This window comes from Theropithecus gelada, chromosome 11 (genome assembly GCF_003255815.1).
Source record: "Theropithecus gelada isolate Dixy chromosome 11, Tgel_1.0, whole genome shotgun sequence".
Lineage (NCBI taxonomy): Eukaryota > Metazoa > Chordata > Mammalia > Primates > Cercopithecidae > Theropithecus > Theropithecus gelada.
Window position 1 is genome coordinate 9880976 of NC_037679.1, and position 21036 is coordinate 9902011.

General features: G+C 39.9%; 1 protein-coding gene across 1 annotated transcript in view; it reads left to right on the forward strand.

The window, feature by feature from the left end:
* Positions 1–21036, forward strand: part of DIP2B (disco interacting protein 2 homolog B) — a 259279-nt gene that overhangs the window by 180289 nt on the left and 57954 nt on the right. Inside the window, exons 6-13 of the mRNA XM_025402060.1 lie at positions 2003–2158; positions 2865–2984; positions 6383–6580; positions 8400–8491; positions 11460–11570; positions 14158–14281; positions 14897–15006; positions 19109–19211. Coding sequence (XP_025257845.1) covers positions 2003–2158; positions 2865–2984; positions 6383–6580; positions 8400–8491; positions 11460–11570; positions 14158–14281; positions 14897–15006; positions 19109–19211 — 1014 coding nt within the window. The remainder of the gene's footprint in view (positions 1–2002; positions 2159–2864; positions 2985–6382; positions 6581–8399; positions 8492–11459; positions 11571–14157; positions 14282–14896; positions 15007–19108; positions 19212–21036) is intronic.

The window sequence follows — 21036 nt, forward strand, 5'->3', positions numbered from 1 at the left end:
TGGAGCAACAGAGCCATGGTTACTGAGGTTTTATTTCCACATCTGTCTAAAAAAGACCATTATTACTTGTTAAATATATTATCCTAATACCCAGTTAACTTTTACCTGAATTTTTGTTAACAAGAGGTTTCATCCAACCTTATATTTTTAATTGCTTCTACTACTCTGTGAAAAGTGATTGGTTCAGTTACTCACAGAAACCATTTTATCCACATTATTGCTTTTTGGATGTTTGTCTTAACAGTAGTAATTAATGTTCCTAATAGAAAAATTCAAAAATATAAGTAAAAGAAAAGTAAAATAACTATAATCCTACCTCCCATGGGTAATACTTTAGTGTTGTTACTGTAGTGTATATTCTTCTAGATTTTACTTACATATGTAAGATTTTGGTTTTGACTTTACAAAAATGAACTGTCCTAAACATAATGTTAATAGCCTGCTTTTCTTAGCAGTATGTGGTGAACATCTTTTATATCATTACCATTACACTATTATTTTTATGGTTTCAGTATACACTATTGTGTGACTGTCTGCCCTGGTTTATTTGGCTGTTCCTCTATTAAATAGTATCCAATTTTTTGCTATTATAAAAACTGTTGGATTGAACATGCTGGAACACACAACTTTGTGCATTTGTCTGATTATTTCCTTAGGTTGTATTCCTATAAGTTTGAATTGCTGGACCAAATAAAAGTGTCTGTTTTAATGCTTTTTGTTACCACATTATCCTACAGAAAGGTATACTAGAATATATGTTAGTATACTTAAAACTTTAAAGACTATTCGACTAGTAATTATAGACTTAAGGGGCATAGAGACCTTACCCCCAAATCTATTTTAGAAATTGTTTGTATTATGCTTTTTTCCTTTTTTAGTTTTACAAAAAACTTAGAAGAAAACATCTGGAGAAGTAAGAAGAAGGAAATTAGAGGGAGGAAAATATATGACTTACAAGCATCACAAAAAGCCACTAAAAACTATGTGGTGTTTTTTGTTGTTGTTACATGCCCCTGTTGCACAGGGATCTTTTCCAGTTTACTCATTCAGTTTCTCCATATTAAGAATCTTGAGACCTGGTGTGGTGGCACATGCCTGTAATCCCAGCACTTTGGGAGGCATTGGTGGGAGGATCGCTTGAGCCCAGGAGTTCGAGACCAGCCTCGGCAGCATGGCAAGACTCCATCTCTACTAAAAATACAAGTATTAGCTGGGTGTGGTGGTGTGAACCTGTGGTCCCCATACTTGGGAGGCTGAGGTGGGAGGCTCACTTGAGCCCAGGAGGTTGAGGCTGTAGTGAGCTGTGATTGCACCACTGCATTCCTGGCTGGGCAACAGCGAGAGACCCTGTCTCAAAAATAAAAAGAATCCCTATGTGCAGTAGAGTAGAATAACACTATTTAGTCTCTACTTGGAGCAAGGGAAGAACCTTGTCTGTCAAGGAGATCCAAATTACCTATGGATTATTGTATAAAAGTTAAAAGTGAACTTTATCTAGGTTTTTTTTTCATCCGGAAACTTGTGCAGTCTGACCCACTTTCAAGATATGAGTTTGGTCTTTGGTAGAAGGGGAAACATTCTAGATAAACTATCATCAAGAAATGTTCAAGAGACTACAATATTAGTAGCCAGTTATGATCTTATTTGGTTCCATTTTGAGGTCCCTGCAAGTTTTATTATGATTATTCTATAACACTGGATTTCTACCAGCCTTTCTGTGTAGAAAATGATGTTTTGAGAAACACTGAATGTGTGATTTGATCTTACTAAGGCTACTCAAGTCTTACAAAATAATAATTTTGTAAAGCTGATATACCCTGACTTTACTTATTGTTCTCCCTTTGTGTCTTGCTAGTAGAATCTGATTTTTAAAGGTTGTTTTACAAGAGCCAGTACCCCCATTTATGTACTTTTCTTCCTTGTTAAAAAACAAAACCCCAAAGATTTAAAGGTTCTTAGTTTTGCTGCTAATATAAGTCTAAATTTTGTTTACTCCTCTCAGAGAATTTCTCTGCTCCTCCTGATGTCACTACAACTACCTCTTCCTCCTCCTCATCTTCCTCAATTCGCCCAGCAAACATTGACCTGCCCCCCTCGGGGATAGTTAAAGGCATGCACAAAGGATCCAACAGGTCCAGCCTTATGGATACAGCTGACGGTAAGGAGTTGTTTTTGGTAGCTCAATTGTAGTGTAAACTAAACTAGAAAAATTCAAATTATGAACAATAGCTCCTAACTAGCCCAGCAGTTGCAGAACTACACTGTACTTGGCCCACTAATAACTAATCCTGGGTACCTTTTTTCTATCATCTGCACAGTGGCAGTATTGCCACTTAATCGAACTTAGTGGATACTTCCAGAAGATACTTTGAACAAAAACCTGAATGTGGAAAAAGAAAAGAATAACAGAGGGCCGGGCGCAGTGGCTTACGCCTGTAATCCCAGCACTTTGGGAGGCCGAGGCAGGTGGATCGTGAGGTCAGGAGATCGAGACCATCCTGGCTAACGTGGTGAAACCGCATCTCTACTAAAAATACAAAAAATTAGGCAGAGCTCGCAGTGAGCAGAGATCATGCCACTGCACTCCAGCCTGGGGAGACAGAGTGAGACTCCATCTCAAAAAAAAAAAAAGAATAACAGAAAAGGAAGATTAGGTGAAATCCTTAAGCCATGTATTAATAATAGTACCATATTTGTTCTCTATTGTCATAAAACTTATTGTGTGCATATTTGGTCTCCTCGAAAGAGAAGGAAACTGTGGACAAAGGCCAAATGGCCTTAGAAATGAAAGCTCCTGAGGGAACTGAGGAACTAAAATATCCTTACAGTCAACAAATTTTAACTTACCATTTTTTCCCTTATAGGTGTCCCTGTCAGTAGCAGAGTATCTACAAAAATCCAGCAGCTTCTGAACACTCTGAAACGACCCAAAAGGCCTCCCTTAAAGGAATTTTTTGTAGATGACTCTGAAGAAATTGTGGAAGGTAGTAGTAAAAATACCAAAAACATATATTCATTAAATACATTTATCTTAAGCAGTTACTATGTGTCAGGTACTATAGGATTAAAGAATGAACAAGACACAATTCTTGGTTCAAAGAGTTCATCATTCTCTGCTCTTTTTTCCCTAATGATCATCTGTATTTTAGATCTTAGATGAAAATTAAGGAGGGAGGGAGGAAGAGGGAAGAAAGGCAAAGAGATAACCATGAAACATATAACTGTCTTTGGAAATAAACTCTTTGAAATTAGGAACTATCCCAAATACATGATTTTATGAGTTATTTATATTTGGCATTTTCTTGGATGTGGATATCAAATTCAACCTCAAAAGTTTGCCTACTCTTTTTTTCATATAATGTGGTCCTTTTATGAATCAACCAATCGCTACATATATTTCTGCTTTCTACAAGACGGCGTGTTCGATGGTGAAAAGTTTCAAAGATTTATAAAAATACAGTTATTTCCTTCATGTTTACAGTTTAGACAGGTGCTAAAATATATCCATGTGAATAGCTAAGTATTAAGTATCTATCAGCCAATATAAGCACTTCTGAGAAGGGAAGAAATCAGTTCCATCTGGGTTAGGAAAGGCTTCACAGAAGAAGTGTAACAGTGATTTATTCATTCAGTAATTTTTAAATTATGGATGAAATCATATATCTAGGATTTAATAGGGAAGGGGAATGGGTGTGAGTATGGATAAAATGAGAATGGCCATTTGATAAGTATAGAATGATGACAATAGATCTAGACAAATAGATCTACCTAAGAAAAGCTTTTGTTGAAAGAGCTAAGCCTTGGTAGCTTTGTAGTCTGTTTTTATGTCCTGAGACTAATAGTAATAGGTTTTGATCACATCAGCTTGTTAATAGAATTAGGTACATTGGTAGACTAGATCTGGTCTTAGCCCAATTTATGCCGCAGAAAGCAACCTGACATATGAGGTTAAGATGAGTATATGTTTCTTTAGGAATCACTAAACTCATTGAATGGTGGATGTCTTTCATGATGTACTGATGTTCAAGATGCCCATGCCAGCAAAAGCCTCTCCAGTGTTTCTAGCATTGGTATTGACCAGGCACATGAAGGTCAGGGTTTAACAGGAATCTTACCTGAAAAAATTGCATTGGCAGATTAGAACTAACAACTTTCCATTAATTACCAATATAAATAGGCAGTAGTTGCTTGTTTGAGTAATTGTTACATTTGGAAAAGAAAAATACCAGTATGTCTTTGGAAATCTGAAAGAGCATGCCCCAGAATCTGCATTGAAGCCTAATGGACAGTGGTGATAATGTCAGCTTTCATGGCCAGAAACAATGCCTACTCTATACATAGTCTGTCCAAACAAATAAAATACTTATTTAGAAACACTCGTGTTTTTTTTTTTTTTAGTTAATCTGGTGGTTTAGGGTCTGGGAATATACAAAGCAGAAGGACAGTTGAAACATTTATTATTTACCCTAAGGCAGCAAATTGGGGAGTGAAACTATTTAATGAATTTTATGTTAGTAGAAAAATGAATCAAGGCATCTTAAGTACAATCCCCAGATTTGTCATTGAGCTATATAAAATATCATTTATTTCATATTTCATTTGCCCATCTAAGATTTGTTGCTCATTCTGTCCCTTCTCCCTTTCGTGCCTCTTTTCTCCTCTCTTGTTCACCTGGCTAATTCCTGCTCATCCTTTAAGACTCAGCTCAGACATTTCCTCCTCCAGGTGGAGACGTGCCCTACTTCTGCCCTCCTTGTCCATGCGTCTGTCACGCACTGCTCATGTTTTCCTAGCCTTAGCGCTGAGTCTGTGTGTGTTTGTGTCCCCTGGTGCACTCTAGATACTCCACAAGAACTCAGATTCCATATTCCTTACACCAGGCACTTACTAGGCATAATGTTTGTTCAAAGAATTATGTGTGCAGCATTTATTTTCTCAATGTTTATCATATCCTGTGAACATAATTGGCACTCAGTAAATACTTGACTTTTTGTTGCATGTGTAAATTATCTTTCCTGCTACGAAAATGCAGGATTTGACCGGGCGCAGTGACTCACACCTGTAATCCCAGCACTCTGGGAGGCCGAGGCGAGTGGATCACCTAAGGTCAGGAGTTCAAGACCAGCCTGGCCAACATGGTGAAACCCCGTCTGCTAAAAATACAAAAATTAGCCAGGCGTGGTGGCGGGCACTTATAATCCCAGCTACTTGGGAGACTGAGGCAGGAAAATTGCTTGAACCCAGGAGGCAGAGGTTGCAGTGAGCCAAGATTGCTCCTCTGCACTCCAGCGTGGGCGACAGAGCAAGACTCCGTCTCGGGGAGAAAACAAAATGTAGGATTCTTTTTTTGATTTTTATTGTTTGAATAATACTTGTTCATTTTAGAAAAATTAAGAGGATTTTTGTTTTATCTGTAAAAGGATATGAAATATTCACGCCCAATCTCTGGAATAAGCATGTTAATAATTAGCTCCCCACTAAACACACACCCAAATTCAATTCAGCTGACATTATTGAACAACCTTGAAGTATTAGACACTATAGGCAGTAAGGGGAGTAAGAGCCACCCTTTTCCTCAAGAAGCAATCAGCCTTTGTGGGGGAAAACTTGTACACTAAAAGGAGTCCTTGAGGATCCTCAGTGCTTTCCTAAGGGCAACGTGGGAGCACTAAGGAAGCAATAGTCTCCTTAGGGAGTAGTTGGGAATTGTTCCCAGAGAATGTGCTGTTTCAGCCGAGTCCTGAAAATGATGAGGAAGAGTTCACCAGGAGGCAAAGGGATTGGCCATACGAGATGAGTGCAGAGGTGTGGAGACATGGGATATTGTGGTTTATGCCCATTACCTGTTGGAGTGAAGTAATGACCCTGAGGTATAACTGTTACTATCTCCATTTTACAGATGAGGAAAGCCAAGCTCAGGTAAATCAATTTGCCTAGGGTAATGCTAGTAAAAAGTCAATGTAAACTTGGGCTTTCTGACTCACAGTGTAATGCTTTCTCATTAAACATAATCTGGTATAGTAGAACCTGGCTGTCTCACACTGGACACAAACTGTAAAGATTTAAAAACAAATTTGCCAAAAATTGTGAAATTGCTACAAAAAATGTATATTTTGTGCTATTCTATATATACAGTGATTTCCTTTGTCAGGGTCAGGATTTGTTCATTGCACAGAATATATTGAATATGATTTCACATTTAAGTGGAAAATTGAATTAAGGCCCAGTTTGTGGACCACCATTTCTAACCATGTCCTTTCTCAAAGTGAGTTTAAACCAGATAAATATGAAATGAAAAGGAAGATGCAGTTGAGATTAGAGACCTAAGTTGTGTTCACTGGTATTTGTACTCATTTCACCCACTGGTCTTTTCCTGGTGCAGTACCTCAGCCAGACCCCAACCAGCCCAAGCCGGAGGGACGGCAGATGACCCCTGTGAAAGGAGAGCCTTTAGGAGTCATCTGTAACTGGCCTCCTGCTCTTGAATCTGCCCTGCAGCGCTGGGGTACCACTCAAGCAAAATGCTCCTGTCTGACTGCACTGGACATGACAGGGAAACCAGTTTACACTCTTACATATGGTGAGTCTGCAAGATTCCAGATCCTTCTCTCCGAGAGTTCTTCAGAATATCATGGGTAGCGTTTTTATCTAGATACTTAGCAGTTGCTGGCCATTATGTTTCAGTAGATTTTTTTCAATAATTTAAAAGGATCCTAAGTTCTAAGTAAAGCTATTGCCAAATATTTTCATTTGCTAAAGCGATATTTGCAAGTCAGCTAATATTTAAAAGGCAGCAAAAAGAAGAGAGACTTTGTACATCCATAGATGTTTTAACATTACAAGAGGATTTTAGAAAAACATTTGGTCAGTATTAATGATGTATGGTGAAAATCAGATGGTTTTATCTAACAATTGAAACTGATTACTTGTTAAATCTTTATTCTATCCTGCTTCTTGATTATAATAGGCACAAAATTCTGTAATGAACAAAGAATGAGTACTTTTCCATTTAATTTTGCATACCAGCTAAAATTTTTCTTTTTAAAATAACTTCAAGGAAAAATGGGGTCAACCCTGGGCTATGAGATTTTGTACTAGTTTATTCAAACAGATTCCTTTTCTCCTTTGCAAGTGGAGCACAGTGTCCATAGACCTAGATAGAAAATAATCTTTGAGGAAAAACAAGGTTTTATTTAAAGAATTACACAGGTTGACATAGTTTAAACTTTGGATGCCCCTCTGAATAAATTGTATATAAAATAACATAGCTATTTAAAATAACATAATTTTCCTTTTGCTTATCTCATAATCTAAAATAAGAATTTCTAAGGGTAGTGGAGGGGAGGGAATAGGAAAAGAAAAGCATTTTTTGTTTTTGCCAAAATTGTTTTAACATTCACCTCAGAAGCTATATATACATTTCATTCATATAACCCTTAAAGAAAGCGTTTAGCTGGCCAAATCTTTGTATGTTTGTTTAACATCTATGAATACAGCCACATGTTCATACAGATAATTCCCATTTTAGTGTTTGTTTTCACTAAATTACAGCATTATGGAATGTTCAATCATTTGAGTCATGCTTTTGCTTTGCAGTTTCCTCAAGTGTCTGATACCACCTATGTGAATGGTTTTTCAGAAAAAGCTTAGAACATTTCTGAAGATATTTGTAAATTTTTTAAAAAGCTGGCCGGGCACAGTGGCTCATGCCTGTAATCCCAACACTTTGGGAGGCTGAGACAGGTGGATCACCTGAGGCCAGGAATTTGAGACCAGCCCAGACAACACGGCAAAACCCTGTCTCTATTAAAAATACAAAAATGAGCCAAATGTGGTGACACGCACCTGTAGTCTCAGCTACTTGGGAGGCTGAAGCGAGAATTACTCTAACCCGGGAGACAGAGGTTGCAGTGAGCCGAGATCACACCACTGCACTCCAGCCTGGGCAACAGAGCGAGACTGTCTTTTTTTTGTTTGTTTGTAAAAAAAAAAAAAAAAAAAAAAAAAAAGCTTAGAACAGAAGTATCCTTCTGATTTTCAGTCTTGTAATTAAAAATATTGTTTTCCTCCCTTTCAGTGTGATCAGTTTACATCAAATTATTTCTAAGGATATGCAGATTATTTCAGAAAAGAATTTGAAATATTATGTAAACCAGGATGAGCATCTGGTGATGTTTTATTTCTGTTTCAAGGCATGACTGGCTTTTGTAAACTAGAATGAATATAAAGCTTTTGTGGGGAGGCCTACTGTGTGTTGGGAGGTGAATGATACTCATCTAACCCATCATTTGGTAGTGACCATTGTCTCATTGACTATACTGATGGTCTGAATGTTGTTTCATTGAGGTAGACCTATTTTGTTTTTTTCTGTAAGACTTTTTTTTTTTCTTTTTTTTCAGGAAAGTTGTGGAGCAGAAGTTTAAAGTTGGCCTACACACTTCTTAATAAACTGGGGACCAAAAATGAACCTGTGTTAAAACCTGGAGACAGGGTAATTGGCATTTTGGTTTTAGGGAGGTGGTGTTTACTGTTTTCTAATATGCTAATATTCTAATATTCTGGAGTTTTAATATACAACAGGAAAACTTATATAACTCTTATTTTTGGAAAAATAAAAGTGGTTTGGTTCCAACCCAGGTTAGCCCAATTCTCATATTCCTGGGTTGAAGGAAATTCACATGTCCTTTCCTGTAGCTGCCAGTCAGTAGTCTCTTTAGGTGCTAATAAAAAGAAAGAGAAACCTTAGTCTTTCCAGAAATAAATATTTGAATCTTTAGACAACAAGAAAACAGCAACAAAATTTGCTCTTTGATTTTTTTGTTTTTATTTTTCCTCCTCTTTACAAAATGCCTCAAACACGGACTGGGTGGAGTGGTTCACACCTGTAATCCCAGCACTTTGGGACATGAGGTGGGAGGATCACTTGAAGCCAGGAGTTTTAGACTAGCCTGGGCAACATAGTGAGACCCCATCTCTACAAACAAATTTTTTTAAAAATTAGCTGGGCGTGGTGGCATGCACCTGTAGTCCCAGCTGCTCGGGAGGTTAAGGTGGGAGGATTGCTTGAGCCCAGGAGTTCAAGGCAGCAGTGAGCCATGATCTTGCCACTGCATTTGTGTGGGCAACAGAGTGAGACCCTAACAACAACAACAACAACAAAGCCTCATACATCTTTTAAAACATTTTTCTGTGGTTTTATGTAAAAAGAGAGGAAGATTCATGTTACTTTTAAGAAAAAACTAATTGGGCCAGGCACAGTGGCTCACGCCTGTAATCCTAGCACTTTGGGAGGCCAAGGTGGGCAGATCACCAGGTTAGGAGATCGAGACCATCCTGGCTAACACGGTGAAACCCTGTCTCTACTAAAAATACAAAAAATTAGCTGGGCGTGGTGGCGGGCGCCTGTAGTCCCAGCTACTCGGGAGGCTGAGGCAGGAGAATGGCGTGAACCCTGGAGGCAGAGCTTGCAGTGAGCCGAGATCGCGCCACTGCACTCCAGCCTGGGCGGCAGAGTGAGTCTCTGTCTCGAAAAGAAAAAAAAAAGAAAAGAAAAAACTAATTGACATAGTTTTTTTTCTCCTTTAATTTGAGGGGACATTAAACTGTTTTTTTAATTTTTGAAGATATTTTTCCTATTAATGCCTTTCCAAATATGATTACTTTTTACCATTACTTTTCATTTGGAATTCATAGAATGAAACACCAACTACACAATAGACTTATTTTGATTGGGCTTATGATTATGGAATCTCCTAAACTAAGCCTGTTGAAAATACTTTTGCATTGTGACAAAGGGCACATAAAGCATGACTTTTACTTATAAATGTGACACATGAGTGTTTCCTTGTCCTCCTGAACCCTAAGCGGATGATTTTGTGTCTCCCTAGCAACATGGACACTGTGCAGGAAGGAAATGGGTTGTTTAAATGTCTTGTGGAATTAATTTTCCAGAACCCTAGGAAAATTCAAAAGTTCGAAAGCGAACTTCTCTTGGGAGTGAGTTAAGAGTATTTGAAAGCAAAAGAAGGGGAAACAGCCGGGCGCGGTGGCTCACGCCTGTAATCCCAGCACTTTGGGAGGCCGAGATGGGCAGATCACGAGGTCAGGAGATTGAGACCATCCTGACTAACACGGTGAAACCCCGTCTCTACTAAAAATACAAAAATTAGCCGGGCGCGGTGGCGGGCGCCTGTAGTCCCAGCCACAGGGGAGGCTGAGGCAGGAGAATGGCGTGAACCCAGGAGGCGGAGCTTGCAGTGAGTGGAGATCGCGCCACCGCACTCCAGCCTGGGCGACAGAGCGAGACTCCGTCTCAAAAAAAAAAAAAAAAAAAGAAGGGTAAACAAGTCTCATGATGTAATTAAGTTTCAAATGTTAATCTGTGAGTATCCAAGCCAAGTAACAAACTCCGCAGTGGTAGTGACTTTTGTGTTTTTGCATTCCTGGAGTGAATTAGGAAAAGTCACTTATCTCTGTGATGTGTTACAGGTGAAATCACAGGTTTGAACTTATTATAGAGGTTTCACGGTTTATGTTCTATTAATGAATTAACTGTATATCCATACGATTTCTGCCAGTATTGCTTACACCTATTACCAAATGCCCTCCTGCTAGAAACATTTGCATTGTTGGGTAAGGGAACAAGGATTAATACAGTGAATTAGAGAGTAAGAAAACTGGTCGGGCGCGGTGGCTCACACCTGTAATCCCAGCACTTTGGGAGGCTGAGGCGGGCAGATCACGAAGTCAGGAGATCAGTCGAGACCATCCTGGCTAACATGGTGAAACCCCATCTCTACTAAAAATATTTAAAAATAGCCAAATATGGTGGCGGGCACCTGTAGTCTCAGCTACTCGGAAGACTGAGGCAGGAGAATGGTGTGAAACAGGGAGGCGGAGCTTGCAGTGAGCCGGGATCGCGCCACTGCACTCCAGCCTGGGCGACAGAGTGAGACTCCATCTAAGAAAAAAAAAAGAGTAAGAAAACTGCTGTTGGCCCTAACATGGTGATCAAGTCAATCCACAGTTGTAGGCTCTCTCCAGAGATGTAAGGTTTATTCTTTAATATGCTGTTCTATCTGGAGAGATCCATTACATTTATTTTATTGCCTTAGCCCTACACTAAAGTAAATTGCCTTGGGTTTCCTAATTAACTTAATGCTTAAGATGGTTTGTTTTTTGCTAAATCACCAAAAGGATTAAGTGAAAAATTGTGATGAGGATGAGGATGAATGCATTATAGTATAGTACACAAAGTGTGTAGTATAATCATGGGCACGTCGGAGATCTTTTTAGATGTGTGTCTCTATCTCAGTAACTTAATTTCCTTTCGAGCAGATGGCTGTTAAATAGTTTGATTTATTGTGTTCATGATAAATATTATATACTTAGACAGTGACATTGAAAGCATTAGTATGGTTTTATTCCTCTGTTAAACTGAATGTCATTATGAATTTTAGGTAGCCCTGGTTTACCCCAACAATGATCCAGTCATGTTTATGGTGGCTTTTTATGGATGCCTCCTGGCAGAAGTGATTCCAGTGCCTATAGAGGTACCTCTTACCAGAAAGGTAACATTGCTAAATTTAAGAGGAATGTAGCCTGATGTGACATGGCAGGCATTGGGTTCTTGGATAGATGCAGTCACAACATTAAAAACTCTTCGACCATTTTTGGAAGTACTCAGCTTCACTTTCTAAAAACATGAAATTTGTAGAAAAAGTATTTATTAAATATTTACAAGTTTTATGCAAATAACATATTTTCAATTAAGATAGAATTTGTATAGTATTGTATATCATTTAAAATACCACTCGGGTGAGGCTGGGCACAGTGGCTCATGCCTGTAATCCCAGCACTTTGGGAGGCTGTGGCGGGTGGATCACGGGGTCAGGAGATCGAGACCATCCTGGCTAACACGGTGAAACCCCGTCTCTACTAAAAAATACAAAAAACTAGCCGGGCGAGGTGGCGGGCGCCTGTAGTCCCAGCTACTCGGGAGGCTGAGGCAGGAGAATGGCGTGAACCCAGGAGGTGGAGCTTGCAGTGAGCTGAGATCACGCCATTGCACTCCAGCCTGGGCGACAGAGCAAGACTCCGTCTAAATAACAAACAAATGAGCAAACAAACAAACAAATAAATAAATATCACTGGGGCGACTAGACATGGTGACTCACACCTGTAATCCTAGCACTTTGGGAGGTTGAGGTGGGCAGGTTGCTTGAGCCCAGGAGATCGAGACCAGCCTGGGCAACATAGGGAGACCCCATCTCTACAAATAATAAAAAACTAGCCAGGCATGGCGGTGTGCACCTGTAGTCCCAGCTATTTGAGAAGCTGAGGTGAGAGGATTGATTGAACCCAAGAGATTGAGGCTGTAGTGACCTGTGATCACGCCACTGCACCCTAGCCTGGGCAACAGGGCAAGCAAGACTGTGTTTCAGATATAAAATAAAATATCATGGGGGCATACTTGACTTTCAACACTGATCATTTATAAAGAATCCCACTCTTGCTTCAGAGGCTATAGATAATCCACATTTATAGTAGTTGAGACCTTTTTGTAAAGAGATTTCCTCTAACTGTATCATATGACCTAGGATTTCCATTAGGTGGAAAGTGATGGTGTGATGACGTGTTACTTCTCTGGATTGTAAGATTTTACTTTGACAATACATCAGCCCAACTAAAATGAAGCATATGTAACAGATTTCCATGTTTGAGTGATTTCTCCATGAGCCACTTGATGCTAATTTTGTCATGCAGTTTATTTCTGAGGGCTGATGTCAAAGATGAATGTGGTGGAGGATGTGGATTTATAAATAGAAATTGGCCAGGTGCGGTGGCTCACACCTGTAATCCCAACACTTTGGGAGGCCGAGGTGGGTGGATCACCTGAGGTCAGGAGTTTGAGACCAGCCTGGCCAACATGGTGGAACCCCATCTCTACTAAAAATACAGAAATTATCCAGCTGTGATGGCACAAGCCTGTGATCCCAGCTACTCAGGAGGCTGAGGCCGGAGAATCGCTTGAACCTGGGAGGCGGAGTTTGCAGTGAGTCGAGATTGTGCCACTGTACACCAGCCTGACAAAGCAAGATCTTGTCTCAAAAAAATAAAAGAAGAAATCAGCCAGGCCGCAGTAGCTTTTGCCTGTAATCCTAGCACTTTGGGTGGCCGAGGCGGGTGGATCACTTGAGGTCAGGAGTTCAAAACCAGCCTGGCCAACATGATGAAACCCCATCTCTACTAAAAATACAAAAATTAGCCAGGCATGGTGGTGCACTCCTATAGTCCCAGCTACTTGGGAGGTTGAAACAGGAGAATAGCCTGAACCCAGGAGGTGGAGGTTGTAGTGAGCCGAGATCATGCCACTGCACTCCAGCTTCTTGGGTGATAGAGAGGGGCTCCATCTCAAAAAAAAAAAAGAAAAGAAAAAAAGAAAAAGCATTTCTGAAAGGAATAAAAAACAAATTGATAACATCCCCAGAACTATAGTTGTTGGGATGTAGTATCCTTAATTTGATCAGGAAATCATATGGTTGTTCTTAAATTATTAAGTTGGCAGAATTTGTGTGGTTTCATAATGATACTTGTAAGATGATATTTTAATGGAAATGCTTTAGACTATATCTTTTGTTGTTTTTGCTGCTGTTGTTGTGTAAGGCTTAAATCTATCCCCTTTAATACAGAAAAACAAAAGGAGTATACGGATTTGGTATATCCATCCATTAACTTTCATTGTCAGCTTGGACATTTAGTATCTGTTTACATTATTTTGTTCATACCTGACTTGCTTTTCTCTTGAATTTTGGGGTGAGGCTAGGGGAAGATAGCCATGTTAGCATTTATTTAATTTGCTGGAAACTAAAAGAGGATCGTTGCTGATTCTTTAATAAAATGGTTACATTTGTCTGATAAGATGTATCATTAGTAATGTCTGGTTAATACTTGATTTGTGCTCAGGAAATGTTTGTATTGTAGAAATTATTTGGAAGAACACATTGTCATTGGATTTTGACAATTGCCAGATATTGGTGGGGCTCCATGAATGTTTATCACACACACAAAGTGCCAGAGCATTACTAAGTGTAAGATGTTGGCATGAGTGTACTCACATTTGCTTCCCTACCTATGTTCATTATCATTTCTCCACAGGATGCTGGAGGTCAGCAGATTGGCTTCTTGCTAGGAAGCTGTGGTATTGCCTTAGCTCTTACCAGTGAAGTTTGTCTAAAAGGACTGCCAAAAACCCAGAATGGAGAAATTGTACAGTTTAAAGGTTAGTAATATTGTACCTGAATTATCAGTTAAAAGTTAAAACTGAGTGCTTTAATTAGCTTTTTAATTTAGTAATAGCTAGGTACTTTACATATAGGTTCTATTTAGTTCTCATGTTCTTATGAAGTAGGTACCACTATTATCCCCATTTTACAAGTAGGAAACTGAGAAACAGAGAGGTTAAATAACTTGCCCAAAGTCACAGCTAATAAATGACAGAGCAGCAATTTGAACCCAAATCTGTCTGATTCCACAGCCCACACCCTTAACCTTTATGCCGATGGTTGAAAAAAGCTACCACTCTGTACATTAAAGCTAAATGCTACATGTAGAGACAGAGGATAGACCACTAACCTCAGTGGACTTCCACTGCCAAATGGACCTCCCAGTTGTTGAGGTAATGTCAAGGCCTGGAATTAGCATGTGGAACGATTGTACTTTTGAAAGAAGGTATAATTGTCTGGTGATTTCCCACTAAAAACTAATAAAAACTAAGTATGTTATTGATTATAAAATGATCTTAATTTGGTCTCTTGATATTTAAAATGACCAGTTCAGTGTGAATTCCTTCCCTGATGGCTTAGGTAATTCAGTGTTCACTTTGGGTTTGATTTAGGTTGGCCCCGGCTCAAATGGGTTGTAACAGATTCCAAGTACCTTTCAAAGCCCCCGAAAGACTGGCAGCCACACATCTCACCTGCTGGGACAGAACCAGCGTACATTGAGGTAAGCCCTAAGATGTAAAATACGCTTTCAGGCTTTTCCTTTGGCTTCACTTGCTGCCTTTCAAAATATAAAACTAAATTTTTGCAATGTTAATGTTAGAAGATCCTCCTGCTTTGTGAGATTTCCATCTTTTGGCTTGTAAAGTGCCTTGTAGTAGATCTTCTATCTTAATTATTTTGATCATAAATATACATTCAAGAAAATGACAGCAAAAAAAAAATGATTCTTCATGTAAGAAAGTTACGGAAGACTTTAGGGAAGTACAGACGTTTAGGAAATGATGTACTGGCAGAGAAATTTCTCTGCTGCTTATTTAGAGAGGTTGGGGATAAGAGAACGGAGAAATGAGAAGGGAAAATAGCTCTGCTTAAAAGAACAGATTAGTAGATGAAAGATAAAGAGCAAGAAGAAACAAATGGCTGGAAGGTTTGATATTGAGGTTGGTGTAGGAATGCAGTTGGCAACATGATCCCATTGAAGGATTAAGCAAATCCAAGTGCACACCAGGTACCAGGCTGAATGCTTTAAGTGCATTTTCTCATTTAGTCCTCACAAGTACCCTATGAGGTTTGGATTATTATTAAACTTGCTTTATAGATGAGGAGACTAAGACTTAAAAGAACTTCAGTAGCTGACCAAAGGCCACATGACTCAAAAATGGCAGAGGTAGACTCAACAGTCAGGTCTAACTCTAAAAGCTGTAGCCTTCACCACTCTGCATCCTGCCTGAGACATATGCTCACTAATTGTTAAGTTAATGAACAGGCAAATCAATAAATTTGTTTTTCAAGATTTGGGGGAAAATCATCTAACGTTGAACACTGTGATGATACCAAGTAGAGAGAACTTAAATAATTTTGGCTATAGAAAAAAGAGGCTGGGAAAATGAGTTCATGCCCTTTGCAGGGACATAGATGAAGCTGGAAGCCATCATTCTCAGCAAACTAACACAGGAACAGAAAACCAAACACCGCATGTTCTCACTCATAAGTGGGAGTTGAACAATAGGAACACATGGACGCAGGGAAGGGAACATCACACACTGGGACTTGTCAAGGGGTGGGGGGCAAAGGGAGGGAGATTATTAGGACAAATACCTAATGTATGCGGGTCTTAAAACCTAGACGACGAGTTGATAGTTGCAGCAAATCACCATGGCACACATACCTATGTAACTTACCTACACGTTCTGCACATGTATCCCAGAACTTAAAGTAAAATTTAAAAAAAACAAAAAAAAGTAGAAAAGAGAGGCTGGGACGAGACACAGTGGTTCACGCCTGTAATTCTGGCACTTTTGGAGGCTGAAGTGGGTGCTCCTGAGGTTGGGAGTTCGAGACCATACTGGCCAACATAGTGAAACTCCGTCTCTACTAAAAATAAAAAAAATTACCTGGGCATGATGGTGCAAGTCTATAGTCCCAGCTCATTGGGAGACTGAGGTGGGAGGATCACTTGAACCCAGGATGCGGAGGTTGCAGTGAGCTGAGATCACACCACTGAACTAGAGAGACTGGATGCAATGGTTCACATCTGTCTGTAATCCCAGCACTTTGGAAGGCCAAATAGGAGGACTGCAAAGAAAAGGAAGAGAGTGACCAGTAGCTCTGAGAGGTGATGGGGTATTATTGGATGCAAGGATGATTGTTTTTAAAGATGGAAGAGATCTGAGTATCTTTAAAAGACAGACAGATAGGCCAGGTAAGATGGCTTATGCCTTTAATCTCAGTACTTTGGGAAGATGAGGCAGGTGGATTGCTTGAGCTCAGGAGTTCAAGACTAACCTGAGTAACATAGTAAGACCCTGTCTCTGCAAAAAGTAAAAAATTAGCTGGGCCTGGTGGTATGCACCTGTAGTCCCAGCTACTCAGGAGTCTAAGATGGGAGGATCACTTGAGCCCAGGAGGTTGAGGCGACAGTGAGCTGTGTTCATGCCACTGCACCCTATCCTGGATGACACAGCATGATTCTGTCTCACAGAAAAAAAGACAAGCAATTAAAAATACCAAATTTAGTGATCAACTCTCAATCTATGTCATGTCTCAGTGATGACATGGTTCATCACTCGGTCCTCCTTAAAACTCCGGTCACTGGCTTCTTGGACTCCTCTCTCAGTTCCTCTGCCTCGTTAGCCATTCCTTCAGTCATCTTTATTGGTTCTTCCTAAAGGTGGAGGGTCCTTCATTGTATGGCTCTTGCTTAGCTCTCTGGCCTTATTAGAACTACTACCCTCTGTCTTTCTAGGTGCCTGTTATTTTGAATTAACTTGCAGTTTTTACTTGGGATCCTCCTATTGCCCAAAGGACTCTACTAGTGAGTTTAAAGCATCTCTGGGTAATAGGGAGTTATTAAAGGATTGTCAGCAGGAGAGTGACAACAATGAATTTATTATAAGAAGTTATATCTGGATTGGTTGGGTTAAGAAAGGAAATAAGGGCTGGGCGCAGTGGCTCTTCCCTATTATCCTAACACGTTGGGAGGCTTAGGCAGGCAGATCACTTGCGCTCAGGAGTTCAAGACCAGCCTGGGCAACATGGTGAAACTCTGTCTCTACAAAAAATGCAAAAATTACCCAGGTGTGGTGGCACATACCTATAGTCCCAGCTACTTGGGAGGCTGAACCTGGGAGCTCAAGGCTGCAGTGAGCCATGATCATACCACTGCATTCCAGCCTGAGTGAGACTCTGTCTCAAAAAGAAAAAAAAGGAGACCAGCTTTACAGTTATTCAGGTGAGCTCAAGCTTATGGTAGAGAGCAGAGAGCAAAGTAGATTGAACTTCAGATAGTAAGGAAATAGAGCAGGCAGGCTTAGTTGCTGATGCTGGAGAGGGAGAAGGCAAGACAGACTCCGGTTTCTCACTTAGGCAACTTGGATTGATGGCAGCATCCTTCCCGAAGATAGAAAATACAACAGGAAGAGTTTCCATGGGCAGGGACTGGGGTAAAGAAGGCAGTGATGGATATATGGGTTTCCCAGGATTACTAGACATTCCAGGGGATTAGTTGACTCTGTCAGTCTGGATGTCTCTGGAGGAGAGGCCTGGGTAGAGAACTCGCAGTTACTAGGAATGCAGTAACCTAATGGAACAAAGTGAAAAGAGATGAGGAGGGAGAGCAGAACTCTCAGGGAACAGCACATTGAAGAGATGGGCGGAAAACGTGGAGGAGCAATGGGAGAGAGACAGACACACAGAGACAGACTAGAAAAGAGGAGTATCAAAAAAGCCAAGGAAGGAGAAAACATCAAGAAAAGGAGAGTAGTCAAATTTTGCAGAAAGGTTCGATAAGGTATGCAAAATGTCCTTTCCATTTAACCATTAAAAAATTGGGGCTGGTCCCAAGTTAGTGAATTATCTCCATTGATTGTTCACAGTCAGGTACAGATCAAACTCCTGTTCTACTCTTTTTCCCCTTCTCACTATTGCCCTTGGCAAGACTTAACTTTTTTTAAAAGTTGAACTGGGCACAGTGGCATACGCCTAGAGTTCCAGCTACTCAGGAGGCTGAGCTGGGAGGATTGCTTGAGCCCAGGAGTTCCAATCCAGCCTGGGCAACATGGTGAGACTCCATCTCTTAAAAGAAAGAAAGGAAGGAAAGTTGATAGTCCTGGTAAAAAGCAACTTGAATGGAACATTAAGGGTAAAAGCAAAATTATAGTTGAACGATTTGGAGGAGCAAATAGACCATTCGTTTCTGGTTCTTCCTTACAAAATTGGGTGCTTCTAATACACAGAGACCGCGTCTTACATACCTTTCACTCTTCAGTGCTGTGCTTGACTTGTATTTATTTGATACTGTGTTTCTATTAATTTAGCTCCAATCACTTGTTTGTTTTAGCTTTTGAGCAACCACTTCACACTGATGACTATTAAATTTTGAAGTCTTTTACACACGTACTTTTGTTGAGCTTTGTCATCCTCCAATCCTATCTTTGTGTGATTTGAGTTTGGGACCCAAGTACATTGCCTTAAATATTCATATTAAACGTGTTAAATTCAGCCCATTATGATGGTTTTTCTGGCTTTCGTTTTTGGATTCTAGTTTTGTCATTTGAAATAACCCATTTTATTGTGTTTCTTATGTTTCTGTTTTTGTTTTCTAGTATAAAACAAGCAAAGAAGGGAGTGTAATGGGAGTTACAGTGTCCCGGCTTGCAATGTTGTCTCACTGCCAAGCTCTGTCGCAAGCCTGCAATTATTCTGAAGGTCAGACCTCATCCCATGACTGCCTTCATTGTTACCTTCAGAGATATGTGGCTGTGAGCACAATGCTCAGTGACTGGACCTCATTTAATGACCAAATTCAGAGTGAAGTGTCCCAAGACACATTCTTGGCTTGCTTTTGTTTTCTTCTTTCTCAAAAATATGCTATAGTTTAAAGGAACCAAAATTCTGGCAAACCAAAATGTAAAGCATAATTTCTAGAGTATAGCAATAGAAAACCCTAATTAAAATCATGTTTTTATTAGCTGTGGAATGTCAGGTATCTCCATCTTCCCCTGCCTGTGTAGTGGGCTACCAGCCATACATTTGGAGTCAAAGAAATTCAGCTACCAAAAAGCATAAATTAAAACACAAAAATGTATTCGATATTTTTGAACTTTAGATAGGTTAATACATATTGCAAAAACCACTATTTGCCTCAGAATGTTCTTTGCAATATTAATTTTTTTAGTGTTTTCCCTTTGTAAAATGAAACAGTAAATGGTCATGATGTATTTTTTAACCAGACAACAATGTTGTTCTATCATGAAATTAAATATATGTATATAATGGAAGCAATCAAAAAGCCCTTAAATAAATATTGATTAGGTTATAATATATCCAGGCCAAGCATTGTGGCTCACGCCTGTAATCCCAACACTTCAGGAGGCCGAGGCGGATAGATCACCTGAGGTCAAGAGTTCAAGACCAGCCTGGCCAACATGGTGAAACTCCATCTCTACTAAAAATAACAAAATGAGCCAGGTGTGGTGGCTTGTGCCTGTAGTCCCAGCTACTTGGAAGGCTGAGGCAGGAGAGTCACTTGCACCCTGGAGGCAGAGGTTGCAGTGTGCCGAAATCATGCCTCTGTACTCTAGCCTGGGTGACAGAGCAAGATTGTCTCAAAAAAAAAAAAAAAGAAAAAAAGAAAAAGGTAATAATACATTCATATAATGGCTGGGGCATTAAAATTTTTATTTTTGAATATTAAAGATATGGAGAAATTGTTTCAATATATCATTAAGTAGGAACAAGTTAGGTACCAAGTTTTGCATTACATATAGATACATATAGATATCTAACATATCTATCTATATGTAAATATGCCTAGAAGTATATGTGTGTGTATAGATAGAATGTTTAGAGATATATACGTATATATACCAACTTTTTTTTTTTAGGAAGTATCTTTTAGGAAATTTAAATTATATTTGTCAAACTTCCAAAGTTTCTAAAATAAGCATGTATTCTCTACATAATTAGGAAAAAATACCTCTTGGAAGAAATGCCTAAGTCGCAAGACATTTCTAACTCCTTGTCTCTGTTGTAACCACATTACCCTATGAGCAGTCCTCTACCCTTTTTCAGGAGACCCTCAAAAAGCCCCTGAGAACTTAGTCATTTCTCTAAAAACATCAAATCAGTCTGGGCGCTGTGGCTCATGCCTGTAATCCCAGCACATTGGGAGGCCGAAGCAGGAGGATCACTTGAGGTCAGGAGTTCAAGACCAGCCTGACTAACATGGTGAAACTCCCTCTCTACTAAAAATACAAAATTAGCCATGCATGCTGGTGTATGCCTGTAATCCCAACTATCTGGGAGGCTAAGGCAGGAGAATTGCTCGAACCTGGGAGACAGAGGTTGCAGTGAGCTGAGATCGCGTCACTGCACTCCAGCCTGGGTGACAGAGGCAAGACTCCATCTAAAAGAAAAAACAGGCCGGGCGCGGTGGCTCAAGCCTGTAATCCCAGCACTTTGGGAGGCCGAGGCGGGCGGATCACGAGGTCAGGAGATCGAGACCATCCTGGCTAACATGGTGAAACCCCGT